General features: G+C 49.3%; 2 protein-coding genes across 4 annotated transcripts in view; both read right to left on the reverse strand.

Annotated features, from left to right (window-relative positions):
* Positions 1 to 9,478: 9,478 nt before the first annotated feature.
* On the reverse strand, positions 9,479 to 14,335 carry LOC144784208 (uncharacterized). Its single transcript, XM_078662865.1, has 3 exons — positions 14,317 to 14,335; positions 12,896 to 14,002; positions 9,479 to 12,832 (listed from the first exon to the last, which is right to left on the reverse strand). The coding sequence occupies exons 1-3, from the start codon at positions 14,333 to 14,335 to the stop codon at positions 12,642 to 12,644; spliced, it is 1,317 nt and encodes a 438-aa protein (XP_078518991.1). The 3' UTR covers positions 9,479 to 12,641.
* MPP1 (MAGUK p55 scaffold protein 1) overlaps positions 9,479 to 20,792 on the reverse strand; it is a 180,244-nt gene continuing 168,930 nt past the window's right edge. Inside the window, exons 12-13 of one of the 3 annotated variants that reach the window (XR_013601724.1) lie at positions 13,929 to 14,724; positions 9,479 to 13,675 (exon numbers count right to left, since the gene is read on the reverse strand). Coding sequence is in view for 1 of the 3 variants with exons in the window: in XM_078664065.1 (XP_078520191.1) it covers positions 14,548 to 14,724 (177 nt within the window). In the remaining 2 variants the exon portion in view is untranslated. Of the gene's footprint in view, positions 14,725 to 20,792 lie in introns of all 3 variants that reach the window. The other 2 variants (XR_013601723.1, XM_078664065.1) reach the window with 2 other exon arrangements.

Below are 20,792 nucleotides of genomic sequence, written 5' to 3' on the forward strand. Positions count from 1 at the left end.
GTACTAGACACGCCTCCACCATTTTCAACATAGACAGGGGGGCTCCTTGCGTCCTGTAGGTACTGGACCCTCCTCCATACTGCTCAAGGCACACTCAGGGATCCCTTGTGTCCTGTAGGTACTGGACCCTGCTCTACACTACTCATCCTAGGCTCAAGACCCCCTTGTCTCCTGTTGGTACTGAGCCAAACTCCACACTACTCAACATAGACGTGTGCCCCTTCTCTGTGTCCAAATGGTACCGGACTCTGTTCCACACTACTCAACATGGACTCAGGACTCCCTTGTGTCCTGTGACCTTGTTCCGCATTACTCAACATAGAATTGGGGAACCCTTGGGTCCAGTAGGTACTGATCTCTACTCCACACTACTCATCATGAGCTCAAGAACCCCTTCCCTCGTGTCCAGTTGGCACTGGACTCAAACTCAGTTTTTTATTGCTCAATTGCTTCTGGATTGTCCGTTGGTTGTCCCCCTCTCAAGGATGGTGGACATCATGGGAGACACTTGAGCTGTCGGATCTATCCTGCCCGAACACCTTGAGTTGGTTGGCCAGCTTCCCTCGGACCCAGGCTTCAGCATTGCCCCAATCTGGTCTTCAACCATGGCTCAGGTACTTTTGTCACCACAGTGGAAGACTGGATGGTGTCCCTGGACTTGCAGGATGCATCTTTTCACACCAATCCTGGAGTCACACAGGAGGTACCTGCAGTTCGTTGTAGGTTCTACCCACTCCCGGCTCGCACTCCTCATATTTTAAAGAACATCAGCACATCGGACCCTCACAAAGGTGATCGCGGTGGTTGCGGCACAATTGTGCAAATTGAGATGTTAGTGCTCTCGTACCTCCACAATTGACTGTTCAAGGTGGACTGACTGCAGCTGGTGTCGGGTCACCTGGAGGCCACAGCAGGACCTTGAACCTTTACATCAATTTGCCCAAGTCTCTCAAGAACTGGAGATCAGGGTCTTCTAGTCTTCAGAAGAGCAGGGTCAAAACATCAGCCGGCTTCAGTTGCGGGCAATGTTTGTTGCAGAAAGACTTCCTGCCCTCACTCTGCAGCTAATCTGTAAAGATCTTGAGAAACATTATGCCCACTATGTGGTATGTGAAATAGCACCACTGGGTTTTATCTTCTCTGCAGGTCAGTTCTGAGATTCCGGGCTCGGCCCAGCTGCAGGGGGTTTATCTGGTCACTAACTATATGGCAGGTTTCTGGAACAACACGAGTGGCGTTTACTGACGACGAGTGGCGTTTTCACCCTGAGGTGGTCCGCGATGTCTTTACTCTGCGGGTTGCTTCTCAGGTGTGCCTCTATGCCACTGACGAGAATGCACACTTCTGCATCCTCCAGTTTTTTTTGTAGGGAGCATAGAGGGATGCTTTCAGTTGATGTGGAATTTTCCAGTTCACCGTCACCTGTAAATCTGTTACTGTTCCTTCCAATAGGAAGGCGCCTAGAGGGCATCGTTGTTGTTCTACAGGATATCAGTGATAAAGGAGAGTTTTCATACAGGATACTGCTCAGTAACCACTGGGGGTGCCCCCTGGTCACTGGGGTGTGAGTGCCCCCTGCACACTGGGGTGTGAGTGCCCCCTGCACACTGGGGTGTGAATGTCCCCTGCTCACTGAGGTGTGAATGTCCCGTGCTCACTGAGGTGTGAGTGTCCCCTGCTCACTGAGGTGTGAGTGTCCCCTGCTCACTGGGGTGTGAGTGCCCCCTGCACACTGGGGTGTGAATGTCCCCTGCTCACTGAGGTGTGAGTGCCCCCTGGTCACTGGGGTGTGAGTGCCCCCTGCACACTGGGGTGTGAATGTCCCCTGCTCACTGAGATGTGAGTGCCCCCTGCCCACTGAGATGTGAGTGCCCCCTGCTCACTGAGGTGTGAGTGCCCCCTGCTCACTGGGGTGTGAGTGTCCCCTGCTCACTGAGGTGTGAGTGCCCCCTGCTCACTGAGGTGTGAGTGTCCCCTGCTCACTGAGATGTGAGTGCCCCCTGCTCACTGAGGTGTGAGTGCCGTCCGTCAGCGGGAGTATGAGGGATTTGCCCCAATTGATGTGAAGGCCCGAGTATTGGCCGAATTTAATGTATTCCCTGAGCAGTGGGTTGAGATTCGTCTCAGGGTTTTTTACATACAGGACCATGTCATCTGCATATAAGGCTATGTGTATGGGTCGCGTAGGCAACTGAATAGCTGAATAGTGGTGGTGTTGTCTTATTTTACAAGCCAAGGGTTCCAGTATAAGGGCGAACAGCATTGGCGATAGAGGACACCCTTGTCTAGTGCCTCGCTCGATGGGTATAGGGAACGACAGATGCTTGTTTATCCGTATGCGGGCCGACAGGCCCGAGTATAGCATTGTAATCCACCCGACGAATAACGGGGGGAACCCCATCCGGATCAGGACTGCGTGAAGGAACGGCCAGTCAATTGTATCGAATGCCTTAGCCGCATCCAACAAGACAGCAACCGCTTTGATGTCCGGGGCCAAGTAGTGTGCCAGTGCAAAAAGGGTGCGAGTGTTGTGCGTGGTCGATCGGTCCGGAATGAAACCAGCCTGGTCAGGTCTTATTAACATCGGCATTAGTGGCTTCAGTCGGTCTGCTAGGATGCTAGCCAATATCTTGGTGTCTATGTTTATCAAGGAGAGGGGGCGGTAAGAGTCGCAGTGTTCTTCGTCTTTGCCCGGTTTTAGTAGGGCGACGATCAACGCCTCTCTCATGGACGGTGGCAGTGTTTGGGCCTCATGTGCGGCCTCGTATAGATTCACTAGATGAGGTGCTAGCGTGTCTGCATATGTTTTATAGAATTCTATGACGAAGCCGTCCGGGCCCGGCGCTTTGCCATTGGGGAGTCGTTTGATAGTGTCTATGATTTCTCGTGTCGTGAGAGGCCTAGCTAAGTAATCCCTGTGTCCGTCAGCCAGCCAAGCGATTTCAACGTCAGCCATGTATTCCAAAAGTTCTTCCCGAGATAATTTAGCTCTGGCCTCATACAGAGCCCCGTAGGTGTCTCTGAATTCACCCATAATGGTCGGCATGTCATGCGCACGAGTACCCTGTTTGGTATGTATAGTCGCTATATGCTGTGGCGCCCTCCCCGAGCAGATCTTTTCCGCTAGGGCCCTGCCCGGTCTGCCTCCTTCCCCATATCTCCTAGCCGTCGTTCTCTTGAAGATGTATTTAAGTTCGTCATCAGCAAATGTGTTGTATTCTAATAGTAGTGTCTGAATGTCACTGAGCAGTGCCGTGTCTCCAGTGTTTGTGTATCTCTGTTCCAGGTCTTGAAGCATCTCCTCCCTTCTTTTTAGCTGGTGACGAATATCTTTTAATATGCCAGCGGACGTGTTAATGCACACGCCCCGTATAGTTGCTTTAAATGCTTCCCACAAGAGGCACGGGTCCTCCGTGGTGGGGGCATTCAATTCAAAATAGTCGGTGATCGCTTTTTGGACTGTGTCGACATACAGCGGATCACGCAGGGCCTGTGCGTTAAAGCGCCAGGTGTAGGGTGGTGGGGCATAGTGTGGGATCCGTAACCTCAAAAGTACAGGGCCGTGATCCGATAGTGTTCTCGGGAGATGCATTATCTGCTCCACCCATGCAAGGACGTCCTGTGTAGCCAGCCAAAAGTCCAATCTGGACCAGCTTCTATTTGCAGCGTTTATGTGCGTGGCAACCTGTTCCCCCGGGTGTAGTAGCCGCCACAGGTCGCTGACATGTAAGTTAGACATTGCGTCCAGCAGCATTTCCCTCGCCTTGGTATGTTGCTCAGGTGTGTGTGTCGCTCTGTCGAGCCCGTCTCTGAGTGTCACGTTAAAGTCCCCCCCCCAAATGACATTGTCCGCTTGTATATCCGCTACAGTGTGCCATAACCGTTCAAAAAAACCCGCATCGTCCACATTCGGACCATATACATTCACAAGGGCTAGTTTCTGGTGCCTCGTCTCGCCTGCCACTATAACATATCGCCCTCCTGTGTCAGTGTACGTGTCTTTAATTTTGAAGTGTGTACCTTTCTTGATCAAGATACTGACGCCTCGGGAGTACGTCGAGTAATATGCGCCTGTGGCGGATTCCGCCCATTTTGAGCCCAGCCTGGATGTGGAATTGGGTGCCATGTGTGTTTCTTGTAGAAATGCCACATCCACCTGAAGTCTGTCAAAGTATGCAAACATCTGCCGTTTCTTTTTCGGATTTCCCAGCCCCCTGACATTCCATGTGATGAAATTTAGTGTGTCAGAGCGTGTCATTAGTACGTGGTCAGGTGAAATCGTGCGTCGCGTGATCTATGTGGCCACCTGTGGAACAGCTCATTTTCAGCATACATAATACAGGCAATAAAAGAGGTCGCAATGCTTCTCAGACACAGTGCAAACATATTAACTCTACCCAGCTTCCCCAACCCCCCACCTCCCACTTTAGCGCCCAAACTTTGCCAAAGCCATTCCCCCCCAAACTTCAGAACTGTGATTAAACTTGTCGTGGGGAACACCCTCTTGGGGGTGCCGCGTGAAGCACACATCTCCACCCACATAGTGGATGTGGACGAGTGCGATTTCCAGATAATGATAGCGTCAATAATCATCCCCTAGGCCCCTCATCCCGCTCCCAATCCCCTGCAAGAAGAACATGATCAGTGTCATTCCCTCCATGTCCCTCCGAGGTTTCAATACCCATGTAGGCAGTGTCACACACCCTCGTAGTTAGTGTCTCAGGGTATCGCAGTGATAGAGCAGTCAGTACAGCCAGCCGGCCGCATGTCTTTAATCAGGTGAGACCCAGAGCACGTGTCCGGGTTCTGCAACAACACTCCCCAAGTGTACTCACTGCGATATTGCCGATGGCGTCTCCCTTCCATAGTTCGTCAGCAGCGACAACATCAGTCCCGTGGATCTCATCGTGCGGATGCACTTTGTCAGAAGTGTCCGTCGCCCGCTGCCAGTGTCGAGAAAGTACTCCAATGTCGCGGACATGGCATCCATTTTGTCATCAGTCGTTGTCGCTCATTCTGGCCGCAGTCTCCTGAGTCTTCCGACGTTTGGTGAGGTTCTTGACGTAATCCTGCGCGGCCTGAACCGTCGTGAGAACCACCGGCTTGCCATCCGTTAGGATTTTAAGTTTTGCTGGGTACAGCATCGCGTATCCAATGTCCAGCTCCCGAAGTTTCTTCTTCCCTGGAGCAAACTCCTTCCTTGCCTGCTGCACCGCCATGGTGTGGTCTGGATAGAACTCCAGCGAGTTGCCCTGGTGGGTAATGGCGCCTTTTTCCCTCGCCATACGTAGTACGGCGTCCCTGTCCCTGTAGTTGAGCATTCGGGCGATAATTATCCGAGGCGTAGCCCCCGGTTTTGGAGTGGGGGCCAGGGAACGATGAGCCCGTTCGACCAGGAAGACGTCAGAGAAGCTTTCAGCCCCGAAGATATCCTTCAGCATGTTCTCCACGTACGTCTCCATCCTGCCCGTGTTGGTGGATTCCGGCAGGCCCGAGATGCGTACGTTGTTGCGGCGGGACCTCGCTTCTTGGTCCTCCACCTTCGCCTTCAGGGTTTCCAGGGTCTTTTCAATGGCGCTGTGTGTTTTCGCTAAGTCTCTGGAGTGGTCCTCCACCGAGGAGATCCTCTGCTCCGCCTCCACCAGCCTCTCGCCATGATTTTCCAGCTTGTTTGACAACGAGTCCACCCTCGCCATGACGCTGTCCATTTTGTTATTCATATCGTGCAAGCTCTGCTGGACAGCCCTTAGTACTGCCTCCATGCCGGCGCCGTCCCCCAGAACCTGGTCCCCGTCAGTGTCCTGAGCAGCTCCCGTTTTCGCCGTTTGCTTTTTCGCCTCGAAAGGCAGTTTCGTTTGCTGTCTATCGGGCTTCCCCATGGAGCCCGCGGGTGCGGCTGGGCTAGCGACTGTCGGGCTCGTTGGGGCTGCCGGTTTGGTCGTTGTCCGTGTGCGTCGCAATTTCGCTCCAGCCTTCCCCTGTGTTGGGGATCTATTCATTTGAACGGCCACTTAGCCACATACTGGCCCAGGGTAACGTCCGGTGTTTCGCAGGCGTGTCTCGTGATGGTGGATATGCTCAGGGGACTGCGGTGCGCTGCTTGTAGCACCCTGTCCGTTGGAGGCGGTCCCGTGAGTGATGGCAGGTCTGGTTCGCGCCTTCTGGTGCGGCGCGCGATAGTGTTGGGAAGCCACGCGCCACCTCACCTCTGCCGGCGAGCCCCCAGCTGCCTATTTCCTCTGCTCACCCCCTCAGCCGCGCTGTGTAGCTTTCCCGTACCTGTTCACTTGCTGGCGCAGTAGAACGGGGAGCCTGCAGTATCTGGGGCAGAGTCACCAATCTTGCGCTTCACCGCCGCCGCCATTTTGGTCGCCGTGGAACGCACAGTGCATGTTCCAAGATCTGGTCATTGTATAGGCACTTCGTATCTGATTTACGCCGGCACCCGTTTCTCACTGTCTGTGCGCCGGGATGGGGAGAGTCCTGTGGTCATCTGAGGGCGGCAGCGTTCGGTTTCAGCTGTGATCGTCACGACCGCGCGCCGCCATCTTGACCAGCCTTCCAGCGCCGGGAGGTTTTTCGCAGATTCCTTCGGCGTGCTGCATGATTGCTGGCCGGCGTCAACGCATTGCGGAGTCGGATCGTTTAGCCGTCCATTCCGCTGTTTTTTGCGGGAATCAGAGTGGATTTGGGGCCAAGGGGTCCGTGGAAACGCACCCGTCCGGCGGAGCTGACTTAGCAGTCAGCCATTCCGCAGTGCGCCCTCTAGCGCCCCCAGGTCCATAAGATATTTGCAACTATTTTCAAGAATGCCTTGCTGCCGTGTTTGTTGGGTTAAGTGCTGTGGGAGATCTAATGTTGCGGTGCTGCTACTGCTAGTCTGTGGCCATGTTTTTGGTGTAGTATTCAACATTTGCTACTCTGGAATTACCATGTGTTCTGCTGAATTTTAATGTTAAATGTATCAAAATGATCCTTTCTTGCCATCTTTCAGTGAATTAACAAAAGCATTAACTGTTACATTGGATTGGCCTTAGCGCTCCTTTGAAGGGTTGCTTTAGACCAGGCGTAGTTTAGCAGCAAGGTTATTATCTTTAGGGCCAAGAAACCTAGCTTTCAATCCCTGCTTTCCACTCTCCATTAAATTGTGTGATCCTGGGCAAAACACTGTACCTTTGGCTCAACTCCATCGTCTGCGAAAAATGTTGAGAGTGCCGAGAAGCAATTCATTTTACAGTGTGCGGTTTGCAAGAAAATAATACCCACTCCCGAGTATCCCACTCATCACTGCGTGGGGGAGGGGCAGTCTCCTTCCCAGTGGCCAACTTGCTGCGAGATGTATGGCAGAGCAATATGCACTGCAAATCCACACTCTGAAGGGGCATTGAATTTTGACTCCAACATGCTTTCACTACAGTGGAGCCTTTTGGGGGGCTGCACGTGTGGAACAAATATCCTGGCATGTGGGGCACTGTACAATGGAAATGTACTTTGCGTTAATGTCCTCCTTACATCTCGGCCTTGCCCCACGCTTCATCCCATCCTCACACCTCAAACCCAGCACAGTTTTCTCAAAGACGGTTGCAGGCAGCCGGGTTAGACCCATCACCCCCCTTGAGTCTGCCACAGGAGCTCCGAACTGAGACATATACTGATATAAATGTATAAGCCCAGCGGCCTCCGCAGAATCGTTCCCGGAGGGCGTGACATTGCGTGCCGGCGCTGCCGGGCTCGCCTCCCTCCTTGTCCAGCTGCCCAGAGTTAATCTGGATTTATAAGGTTCTCATGTTACTTTCAGGTACAAGTGCTCTCATTGACTTGACGACATTCAACAGAGTTTACTGTGCAAACACCGAGAAGCAAAAAATGTTTGGTATCAGTTCTGCGACCGGGGAACTTCCTGTACCAGTTGAGTAAGTGTTACCGCTCCTCTCCCCGCAGATAGGAATGTGTCTCGTTGCCTCCAGACCACCTTCCTTGTTGTGGGATTTGGCCTGGCCGCAGGAATAGCACGTACGGAAGTTGGACAATTTTGGGACAGTCAAACCTTCTTTAAAGACTGCCTCGCGCGAAATCACAAAACCGTGCGACTGCCAGTTATTTATGTCTTTATTTTTGTGAATTTATATATAGCAAAGGCTAGGCCCAGAGCGCTTTACAATAGAGTCGAAACAGTTCAGTAACAAGTAGAACCAGCTGCTTGATTCTGAACGATCTTTGGTTTGTGGAGCAGGTAATCAGACATGTTGAGGTAAATATAATTACAGTAATTGAGGCTGGCCAAAATGAAGAAATGTACATTTCTGCAAATTGCGTGAGAAATAAATCCGATATAAAATGTGTTTTAAGGTACGTTCTTGCTGAACCACCGCTGCAGCCCGGCTTGGGCAGGCAGGCAACCTGTGTTGGGACGGGGGCAGGGCCGCAAAAAGACAGGAAGCAGACGGGAGCCTACCCCGCGCTCCTGTGCCCGGAAGTCAGCGTGTGAGCTAGCGGGGCTCCCGTGCTCGTGGAGAGCCCCGCCTGCTGCCGAGACTGACCCATTGCGGAGGGAGAGAGGGACACACGGAAAGAGCCCGGGGAGTGGGGGTGTGGGGGGTAGGGTGCGTGTGTGTGTGTGTTATGTTATGTTATGTTATGTAATTTTATAAAGCGCGCAGCTGCACCAGCAAAGGGACGTCCCGGTGTGTGTGCGCACGTGTGTGTGTGTGCACAAGTGCACGTCTCTGTGTGTGTGTGAACAGCATGCCGGAATCGGAGCGTGTGTTCACGCGCGCGACCTGATCCGATTCCAGCATGCTGCGCGTGCCTATCTCTTGTCTCCCTCTTGGCTCCTTGTAAGCAGAGCCGACAACAATAGGTCTTGCTGCGACAGGGCTTTCGCCCTGTATCGCAGGTGCGAGACCTAAAATCAAATGCGTCCGTCTGCAACGAAACTGATACTCATGTAAAGCGCTTTAATACCTGATGTCTCTGGTCTAGTTTGCGCTATATAAAACTCTAAAAATATAATGGAAAGAACAAGATTATTTTCTGAGCCAGCTCACTAAATGTAGAATAATGCACAGTATGTGAATCGAGAATAGGGCAATGCTGCCAAACATCTGAGTACTTAAGCGTGTACTCTAAGGACATAAAACAAGGTGCTGTACTACATTGCCAGATGTTTGCAGTTTCTCTCTTAGTGTCCTGAATCTACTCCTGTAGGTGTATTTGGAACCAGGTTTCCTTTTCGCTTTGACTCCCCTTGGCTGTGCTGTTTCTGAAGAGCCTGGTGCATTGGTGCAAGGCTGCAAGTGAGGCAGTCACATCTCATACTCAGCGCCTGGATAACCGGATTAGCCGCGCTTTATCAATCCAGCTTGATTTAAAGTTCTCTCAACAACATTTCCAATACAGACTGGAATGTAATGAGTGGGCAGCGCTGCTCCCCCCGCCCCCATGCTCAAGTCAGACCACATGAAAAATAAAAGCAAGACAAATTTAATACTTTTATTGCTACTATTTTCCCTGCAGTTCACTCAAGAGAATATAACATTGCACATGGTAATTCTTTTTGGCATCCTTAACAATTGCACAAAATAAAAAATAAAAACAGCAGAGAATTTAAACATTCAATGAGCGCCTCCTGCAGAGAGGCGAGAAAAGCAGCGTCTCTCTGGGTTAACGGAGGGCTTTCGCGTAGGCGGGTCCACAAACCATACCCCGCTCGCTTGGCACTGTCCCTGGGAGGACAGGAGGATGCACACTGTCTCCTCTGCCACCATGACATGCAGGAATGGTGAGGAGGGACAGAGAATAGGACCACCTCGCCCTTCTTGCTCCAGAGTCAGTTGCATACGTAAGCCTGAACCAGGCCATGGAAGGATGACACTCTTCGTCACAGGGGCCTTAGCGAAGGAGCCCCAGGCACCACAGACTGGCTTTTGGGCGGGTTCCCTGTACTACTTTTTTTTATGGATTTCCCCTTCGTTGCTCATCTGAACTGTCGCCCAATGAACTTGAGGACAGCCTCACACCTGGCAGTCGCGGGGAAGTGATGCGGCTGAGAGTGCGGTGTTTAACAGCAGCCTTACACTCAGGAAGGTAATTTACCCATGTTTCTCTTGAAAACCTCAGAAATGTCATGAAATGTATGAAGTTTTGTAAAGGCTTCCCAAAAATGGTACTAGTACAGTCCCATAACTTTTCACACTATTAAACCTCCCCCGCCCGACTGCCTGAACCCAAATATTCCTTCTTGTAATGAAACAGTTTCCGTCCGGATTGTGAAAGGCAGCAGCATGGCCTGTGGTGGTGCGAGTGTCTGCAGTGTGTGAGTGAATTTCCATTACAGGGTGTGTGAGTGAATTTCCTTCACAGGGCGTGTGCGAGAATTTCCTTCACAGGGCGTGTGAGAGAATTTCCTTCACAGGGCGTATGGGTGAATTTCCTTCACAGGGCGTATGGGTGAATTTCCTTCACAGGGCGTGTGAAAGAATTTCCTTCACAGGGCGTATGGGTGAATTTCCTTCACAGGGCGTGTGGGTGAATTTCCTTCACAGGGCGTGTGGGTGAATTTCCTTCACAGGGCGTGTGGGTGAATTTCCCTGACATGGCGTGTGGGTGAATTTCCTTCACAGGGAATGTAAGTGAATTTCCGTCACAGGGAGTGTGAGTGAATTTCCTTCACAGGGAGTGTGAGTGAATTTCCGTCACAGGGAGTGTGAGTGAATTTCCTTCACATGGAGTGTGAGTGAATTTCCTTCACAGGGAGTGTGAGTGAATTTCCTTCACATGGAGTGTGAGTGAATTTCCTTCACAGGGAGCGTGAGTGAATTTCCTTCACAGGGAGTGTGAGTGAATTTCCTTCACAGGGAGTGTGAGTGAATTTCCTTCACAGGGAATGTAAGTGAATTTCCGTCACAGGGAGTGTGAGTGAATTTCCTTCACAGGGAGTGTGAGTGAATTTCCGTCACAGGGAGTGTGAGTGAATTTCCTTCACAGGGAGTGTGAGTGAATTTCCTTCACAGGGAGTGTGAGTGAATTTCCTTCACAGGGAGTGTGAGTGAATTTCCGTCACAGGGAGTGTGAGTGAATTTCCTTCACAGGGAGTGTGAGTGAATTTCCGTCACAGGGAGTGTGAGTGAATTTCCTTCACAGGGAGTGTGAGTGAATTTCCTTCACAGGGAGTGTGAGTGATTTTCCTTCACAGGGAGTGTGAGTGAATTTCCTTCACAGGGAGTGTGAGTGATTTTCCTTCGCAGGGAGTGTGAGTGAATTTCCTTCACAGGGAGTGTGAGTGATTTTCCTTCGCAGGGCGTGTGAGTGAATTCCCTTCCCAAGACAACTGCTGTACTGGTACAGGATGGTGTGCGCCATGCTCCTTATGTGTCATTCAGGCTCTAGTAATGGAAAGGGAGAGGGCAACGTGCGTTGGTTTGCGAATGACACAAGTCCATAGCTACATGCTGCCAGCCTCATTGACACAGTGATGTGATAAGCTAGAATTCTCAAGTGGATCCAGAACTATAAGCCACCTCTGCTGACGTGTGACGTGCATTAGACTGAAAGACCTGGGACACCGCGTGCAGTGCGCTGCTGATCAGAATGCACCATGAGGGTACAGCGGATTTCTTACTGAAGAATTGAGCACAAGGGCGCATCACCTCGGGTAGAGACACACCCATGCATGGTCTGCAGGGAGCAGATCGCTTCGGCTGAGCAGTTAAGAAGGTTGGTTTTGGTGTTGGAGGCTCCAGAAGGAGGAATGGCATGGAGGAGTCACCACGGATGTATCTCTGAGGCCAGGGCTCCGGGTGGAGCACCAGGCCAGGGGTCACAATGTAACCACTATCGCCGTGGGATCCACGTCATCTACATTGATTCGAGTACATTTAGACCATCGCATGGTGCTTGAAGTTGGAAAAACGCTTAGGGAAAGACAACCCAGGTAGCAGAAGGTCTGCTTGGATGAGGGTAGTCTACGCAGATACTAGGTCTGTTCCGATGGTGTTTGGAGTTAGATACGGTTTGAGGGTGGTCTACGTAGATACTAGGGGCCTTGCGCCACCGATGCGTCACTTTTTCCTATGTTAAAAGAGACGCACCGGCGGCGCAAGGCCTTCATAAATAAGGCCCTAGGTCTGTTCCGAGTGTTTGGAGTTAGATGAGGTATGCGTATATTCTACCCCAACACTTGAAGTTCTGTTCTAATGTTGTTTGGAATTAGATGATGTTTGAGGGTAGTCTAGGCAGATACTCGAATGTCTGTTCTGATTGTGTTCAGGTTTAGATGAGTTTTGAGGGTTGAGATACTAGAAGGTCTGTTTCAAAGGTGCTTAGGTTTAGATGAGGTTTGAGTATAGTGTACTCAGATACTAGAAGGTCTGTTCCGATGGTGCTTGGGTTTAGATAAGGTTTGAGTATAGTGTACTCAGATACTAGAAGGTCTGTTCCAATGGTGCTTGGGTTTAGATAAGGTTTGAGTATAGTGTACTTAGATACTAGAAGGTCTGTTCTGATGGTGCTTGGGTTTAGATGAGGTTTGAGTATAGTGTACTCAGATACTAGAAGGTCTGTTCCGATGGTGCTTGGATTTAGATAAGGTTTGAGTATAGTATACTTCGATACAAGAAGGTCTGTTCTGATTGTGTTCAGGTTTAGATGAGTTTTGAGGGTTGAGATACTAGAAGGTCTGTTTCAAAGGTGCTTAGGTTTAGATGAGGTTTGAGTATAGTGTACTCAGATACTAGAAGGTCTGTTCCGATGGTGCTTGGGTTTAGATAAGGTTTGAGTATAGTGTACTCAGATACTAGAAGGTCTGTTCCGATGGTGCTTGGGTTTAGATAAGGTTTGAGTATAGTGTACTTAGATAGTAGAAGGTCTGTTCTGATGGTGCTTGGGTTTAGATGAGGTTTGAGTATAGTGTACTCAGATACTAGAAGGTCTGTTCCGATGGTGCTTGGGTTTAGATAAGGTTTGAGTATAGTATACTTCGATACAAGAAGGTCTGTTCCGATGGTGCTTGGGTTCAGATAAGGTTTGAGTATAGTGTACTCCGATACTAGAAGGTCTGTTCCGATGGTGCTTGGGTTTAGATAAGGTTTGAGTATAGTGTACTCAGATACTAGAAGGTCTGTTCCGATGGTGCTTGGGTTTAGATAAGGTTTAAGTATAGTGTACTCAGATACTAGAAGGTCTGTTCCGATGGTGCTTGGGTTTAGATAAGGTTTGAGTATAGTGTACTTAGATACTAGAAGGTCTGTTCTGATGGTGCTTGGGTTTAGATGAGGTTTGAGTATAGTGTACTCAGATACTAGAAGGTCTGTTCCGATGGTGCTTGGATTTAGATAAGGTTTGAGTATAGTGTACTCAGATACTAGAAGGTCTGTTCCGATGGTGCTTGGGTATAGATAAGGTTCGAGTATAGTGTAGTCTGATATTAGAAGGTCTGTTCCGATGGTGCTTGGGTTTAGATAAGGTTTGAGTATAGTGTACTCAGATACTAGAAGGTCTGTTCCGATGGTGCTTGGGTATAGATAAGGTTCGAGTATAGTGTAGTCTGATACTAGAAGGTCTGTTCTGATGGTGCTTGGGTTTAGATAAGGTTTGAGTATAGTGTACTCAGATACTAGAAGGTCTGTTCCGATGGTGCTTGGGTTTCGATAAGGTTTGGGTATAGTGTACTCAGATACTAGAAGGTCTGTTCCGATGGTGCTTGGGTTTCGATAAGGTTTGGGTATAGTGTAGTCAGATACTAGAAGGTCTGGTCCGATGGTGCTTGGGTTTAGATAAGGTTTGAGTATAGTGTACTCAGATACTAGAAGGTCTGCTCCGATGGTGCTTGGGTATGGATACGGTTTGGGTATAGTGTAGTCAGATACTAGAAGGTCTGGTCCGATGGTGCTTGGGTTTAGATACGGTTTGGGTATAGTGTACTCAGATACTAGAAGGTCTGTTCTGATGGCGCTTGGGTTTAGATGAGGTGTGAGGATAGCCTGCTCAGGTGTTAGGAAGTCTGCTCACATGGCGTTAGGAGTCAGATGAGGGCTTAGAGAACTCTTCTTAGACGCAAGTGGAGATTTCACATGGGGTATAGGGTTACATAAGAACGTCTTAGCGGTTCGGAGAGCTGTATTTACACCATCACATGGTAATCGGAGTCGGATGACGGCTTAGACTACTCAACTCGGATAGTGATGGTTGGTTCACATGGTGTATGGAGTTAGATAAAATAACTATGGTGCTTTGACAGACAGCTATAGTTGACCGTCACATGGGATTCAGAGTAGACAGAAGTGCCAGAGCACTATGTCACAACACTACTATTGATACAGGATATGGAGAAACACATGGTCTAGGATTTGCAACAGGAAATCAGGTCTTCAAGTGGAAGAAGTTGAAATATTTCTGGAAAATGTTGAGTCCGGTAAAGTCGAAGGGACCATTCGGGACATGGCACCACCCCCACGAGGCAGGCTGCAGCATGAAGTCGTCCGTACACACTGCCTGTTTCAGAACTACCTGCTGGAGGCTTCCGGGGAACCAGCAGGTGATCTTGGCTTGCTAATACACCCATGAAACTGGCACCCACTGGCGGGTAGAGCAGGCTGTCTCCAGGGCCTTCTGCAGTGCAGTCACACTTTCCTCAACATCATTGTTCACTATAGAAAGATCGAAGTACTGGGCGTATCGCCCACGGATAGCCTCAGAGTCCTTCAACAGCTGCTTCAAGGAATCCATCTGGAAGAGAAGTAAGGACATGAGTTCACTGTCTACCTTGCATCATTTGTACAAACAAGGAGAGTTCTTTCAGTGCACATGCATCATCATCACTAACACCAAAACAAGTGCATTCATGTGTGCATTTCACAAGTGCAAGTGAGCAAAGGTGCTCAAGCTGCATGTGCTTGGTCCAGAGTAGGAATAAGCTGTTTGTGTTACACGGATTCACCAGTGCTGGTATCATTTGCAGATAGGTGTTAACAGCAACACGTACACCGCAGCTCTGGTGCAAAATATTCCAGTATATATGAAGTACAGCATTTATTTTGAAAAGCAGAAAAAAACATTGATGTGGTGAAAAGTATTATATTACTTACTCTGTAAGCATCTGTTCTTGGCATGCAGAGCTGTAGATTCACATGTTCGCCATAAGTCTGCCACCTAGTGTTCGGCTTGTATGATTACAAGTTGTTTTTGTTCCAAGAAGGTTTCTTCGAATCACAAGTCTGTGTGACGACTCTTGGTAATACTGCGCATGGTCATACACGCCATTGCCAGATTGTTTTGCCAGAGAATGGAATTGTAGTATATATCAGTAATGCGATGTCCATGCGAGTAATGTGTTGTGAAGTATGTAAACTGCAACCTACACCATGCTTTTTGGGAGGGGGGTGCATGTGAATCTACATCACTACATACCAAGAACAGTGCTTACAGGGTAAGTAACATAATCCGTTCCAGGCTTGTGTGCTGAAGATACACTTGCTTTGCATAGACTGTAAAGCAGTCCCTCTCCCTGGGCAGTGGTTAACCTGTGGGGGTTGCAGTTGTTTGAAAAAGAGTCATAAGTTCTGCCTGACCAACATTGGCTTGTTGTCATGCAAAGACATCCACACAATGTTTTTGAATGTGGGTGGAGTGGACCATGTTGCTGCTTTGCAAATATCAGCAATGGAATGTTCCCTAAAAAAAGCCATACAAGTCCCTACTTTCCTAGTGGAGTGAGCGTGAGCGGGAACAGGTAGAAGTCTTTTAGCTTTAGCATAACAAGTTTTGATGCATTTAACTAGCCATCTTGAAGTTCCAGATTTAGAAATAGCATTTCCAATGTGGGGAGGTGTAAAATAATGAATAATTACTTTTTTCTGAAAGTTTTAGTCCTGTCGATATAATACATTAAAACTTTTTTAACATATAAGGTATATAAAGCCCTCTCTGTAACGGTATCAGTTTGTGGAAAGAAGACTGTTAAATTCTATTGATTGATTAATATGAAAAGTTTAAATTACTTTTGGAAGACATGTTGTGTTTGTTCTGAGCACTACTTTGTCTCTAGGAAGCTGGAAGAATGGTTCTTCTAAGGTTAGTGCCTGAATCTCCCAGACTCTTCTAAGGGAAGTAATCACAATTAAACAGGCAACTTTCCAAGACAAGAACACTACGTACACAGCTTGAAGCTCTAGGTAATTGATATGGAGACCTTTGTGTTTGGAGTCCTATACTCCATGAATTGTCAGATTTTGGAAATGAGCTTCCCCTGCCATTTGTGTGCTGAGCTTGACTCCTAGAAATGTCTGTATTGTATCTGGCTGTAGATCTGACTTTTGTAAACTGACAATGAACCCCAACTGATGCAATAAAGTTAGCATTTGTTGTGTAGGCTGCTTGCTTTTATGATCCAATTGTCCAGATATGGGAAGAGTTGTATGTTTTGCCTGCGCAAATGTGCCATCACTACTGCTAGACATTTGTGGATACTCTTAGGGCCCGATTCACAGAACTAACTTAAGACAAAATCCTAACCTTACAACCATTTTGGTATTCACAGAAGGCGCTTACTCATTTCGGTATTCACAGAAGTTAGGACTCCTAACTTTAGGACTCCTAAATGCCTTATGTGAATACTGAAATTCTTAAAGTTAGGGGGCCCGATTCACAGAACTAACTTAAGACAAAATCCTAAACTTACTACTTTTGATATTCACAGAAGTTAGGATTTTGTCTTAAGTTTGTCTTAAGACAAACTTAACACCTTCAGCGTGGCGCTAATTTTCGTGCTGTGCTGAAGGTTCTAAAAAATGGGTGTGGTCATGACGGAACGGTTCCGTCATCAGCACAGCTCAACCGACGCTGATGACGGAACCATTCCGTCATAAGCATCGAAGGGGTTAAGACAGACATAAGACAGACTTAAGTTAGGATTTTGTCTTAAGTCTGTCTTAAGACAAACTTAAGACAAAATCCTAACTTCTGTGAATACCAAAAGTAGTAAGTTTAGAATGTTGCCTTAAGTCAGTTCTGTGAATCGGCCCCAGGATTTTCCCTCAGTTTAGGAGTAGTAAAGTTAGGACTCCTAACTTTACTACTCCTAAACTGAGAAAAATCCTAACTTTAAGACTTTTGGTATTCACAGAAGGCATTTAGGAGTCCTAACTTCTGTGAATACCGAAATGAGTAAGTGCCTTCTGTGAATACCAAAATGGTAGTAAGTTTAGGATTTTGTCTTAAGTTAGTTCTGTGAATCGGGCCCTTTGTGCCTTACCAGTAAGAGTGGTGTTGTAGCTTGAAGAGTTTTCTAGATTCACATGCTGTACATTATTCCGCCATCCAGTGTTTGAGTCCTGAATGCTCTTCTTAGGACTCTTTTATGCAAATATTCCAGAAACCTTGGCAGTGTCAGAAGTCTAAGCTCACCTTGAACTCAACTGCTTTTTTAGGAGCGTGCAAGTTGAAGTCTACCAGCCTAGAGGTACTTAGACCACCCTTATAAAGACGAGAATAAGTTCTCGTCTCTATGAACCAGGCATAGGTCTGTATCAGGACCGTTCTCAGACCTCGTTTCAGCCTTGAACAAGGAGAATCACAACAATCTCGCCACAAGGAGACATGTAGTGCTTGTGGAGTGGAGGAGACGGGAGCTTTTGAAAGTCACACTCATCTACGTGAACCCGTATATTTCTTCTTTGAAACCACTGGTCTGTGGCATGCAGCACGCAACAGCAAAGCCGTTCATTCCTTTTAATGCCTAGACGTTGCTCCATGGGTATATGTTTGGTGCAGGTTTGAGAATTCTTCAACTTGCTACAGCCCAAATCACGTTCAGCAATGGATGGACCTCAGCGGCAGCTCAGGTGAACAATGTGAGGAAATGGGGTGTATTATAACGTGTAGTGGTGCAACCTCACCATGTAATACACTCACTTAGCCTCCTTTGGGAGTGTTGGGTTTCTCTGTCAAACCCTCAGCTCTCTCCTTGGTAGCTGTGGCACGGAGCAGCAAGGCTTACACAGAGGAACAAGGGTTAAGCATTTAACCAGCACCAAGCCAATTAAAGAAGAAATCGATGCAACACGAATTTATAAAAATAGACAGTAATTTATAAGAATTTTGCCACTGGACTGAAAAAGATCCACCACAAGGTTCGGGAGAGATAGATTTTACAAGCAATAAAAAATCAATGCTATGTCACTCAACCACGAACAAGTCTTAGCAAAGTCAACGAGTTGGACACGTAGAAACTTTATCAAGAAAAATGTATGTAGGCATCAATGCGGTCAGTTAAAGTGCTTGGGGCGACCAACTCCAGCAGTGAGCAACGCAGGGGGACCAGGAAGGTTCTCAAGAACAGTTACCTTCACAGAAGAAGCAGTCCTTCAGCAGTTCCAGCCACTTTATCCGCGTTGCAATCGATTCCCATGGAGTGGTCCTGATGCAAGGGATACAGGATGCTGAAGATGCTCTAAGGATGCTGCGGATGCTGAGCTGGTGTCGGGGGGGGGGAATCATGGAAGTGGTCCTGATGCGAGGGATGCAGGATGCTGAAGATGCTCAACGACGCTGTGGATGCTGAGCTGGTGTCGGGGGGAATCATGGGAGTGGTCCTGATGCAAGGAATGCAGGATGCTGAAGATGCTCAAGGATGCTGTTGATGCTGAGCTGGTGTCGGGGGGAATCATGGAAGTGGTCCTGATGCAAGGGTCCAGGATGCTGAAGATGCTCAAGGACGCTGTTGATGCTGAGCTGGTGTCGGGGGAATCATGGAAGTGGTCCTGATGCTAGGGATGCAGGATGCTGAAGATGCTCAAGGACGCTGTGGATGCTGAGCTGGTGTCGGGGGGGAATCATGGGAGTGGTCCTGATGTGAGGGATGAAGGATGCTGATGATGCTCCAAGGATTCTGTGGATGCTGAGCTGGTGTCGGGGGGGGGGGGAATCATGGGAGTGGTCCTGAAGCGAGGGATGCAGGATGCTGAAGATGCTCAAGGACGCTGTGGATGCTGAACTGGTGTCGGGGGGAATCATGGAAGTGGTCCTGATGCAAGGGATGCAGGATGCTGAAGATGCTCAATGACGCTGTGGATGCTGAACTGGTGTTGGGGGGGAATCATGGAAGTGGTCCTGATGCAAGGGATGAAGGATGCTGAAGATGCTCAAGGATGCTGTGGATGCTGAGCTGGTGTCGGGGGGGAATCATGGGAGTGGTCCTGATGCTAGGGATGAAGGATGCTGAAATGATGCTCAAGGACGCTGTGGATGCTGAGCTGGTGTCGGGGGAATCATGGAAGTGGTCCTGATGCGAGGGATGCAGGATGCTGAAGATGCTCAAGGACGCTGTGGATGCTGAGCTGGTGTCGGGGGGAATCATGGAAGTGGTCCTGATGCAAGGGATGCAGGATGCTGATGATGCTCAAGGACGCTGTGGATGCTGAGCCAGTGTCGGGGGGGAATCATGGGAGTGGTCCTGATGCGAGGGATACAAGATGCTGAAGATGCTCAAGGACGCTGTGGATGCTGAGCTGGTGTCGGGGGGAATCATGGAAGTGGTCCTGATGCAAGGAATGAAGGATGCTGAAGATGCTCAAGGACGCTGTGGATGCTGAGCTGGTGTCGGGGGGAATCATGGGAGTGGTCCTGATGCAAGGGATGAAGGATGCTGAAGATGCTCAAGGACGCTGTGGATGCTGAGCTGGTGTCGGGGGGAATCATGGGAGTGGTCCTGATGCAAGGGATGCAGGATGCTGAAGATGCTCAAGGACGCTGTTGATGCTGAGCTGGTGTCGGGGGGAATCATGGAAGTGGTCCTGATGCAAGGGTCCAGGATGCTGAAGATGCTCAAGGACGCTGTTGATGCTGAGCTGGTGTCGGGGGAATCATGGAAGTGGTCCTGATGCGAGGGATGCAGGATGCTGAAGATGCTCAAGGACGCTGTGGATGCTGAGCTGGTGTCGGGGGGGGAATCATGGGAGTGGTCCTGATGTGAGGGATGAAGGATGCTGATGATGCTCCAAGGATGCTGTGGATGCTGAGCTGGTGTCGGGGGGGGGGGGGGGGAATCATGGGAGTGGTCCTGAAGCGAGGGATGCAGGATGCTGAAGATGCTCAAGGACGCTGTGGATGCTGAGCTGGTGTCAGGGGGAATCATGGGAGTGGTCCTGATGCAAGGGATGCAGGATGCTGAAGATGCTCAATGACGCTGTGGATGCTGAACTGGTGTCGGGGGGAATCATGGAAGTGGTCCTGATGCGAGGGATGCAGGATGCTGAAGATGCTCAAGGACGCTGTGGATGCTGAGCTGGTGTCGGGGGGAATCATGGGAGTGGTCCTGAAGCGAGGGATACAGGATGCTGAAGATGCTCAAGGACGCTGTGGATGCTGAGCTGGTGTCGGGGGGAATCATGGGAGTGGTCCTGATGCGAGGGATGCAGGATGCTGAAGATGTTCAAGGACGCTGTGGATGCTGAGCTGGTGTCGGGGGGAATCATGGAAGTGGTCCTGATGCGAGGGATGCAGGATGCTGAAGATGCTCAAGGACGCTGTGGATGCTGAGCTGGTGTCGGGGGGGGATCATGGGAGTGGTCCTGATGCAAGGGATGCAGGATGCTGAAGATGCTCAAGGATGCTGTGGATGCTGAACTGGTGTCGGGGGGAATCATGGGAGTGGTCTTGATGCGAGGGATGAAGGATGCTGAAGATGCTCAAGCACGCTGTGGATGCTGAGTTGGTGTCGGGGGGAATCATGGAAGTGGTCCTGATGTAAGGGATGCAGGATGCTGAAGATGCTCAAGGACTCTGTGGATGCTGAGCTG

This window comes from Lissotriton helveticus, chromosome 10 (genome assembly GCF_964261635.1).
Source record: "Lissotriton helveticus chromosome 10, aLisHel1.1, whole genome shotgun sequence".
Taxonomy (NCBI): Eukaryota; Metazoa; Chordata; class Amphibia; order Caudata; family Salamandridae; genus Lissotriton; species Lissotriton helveticus.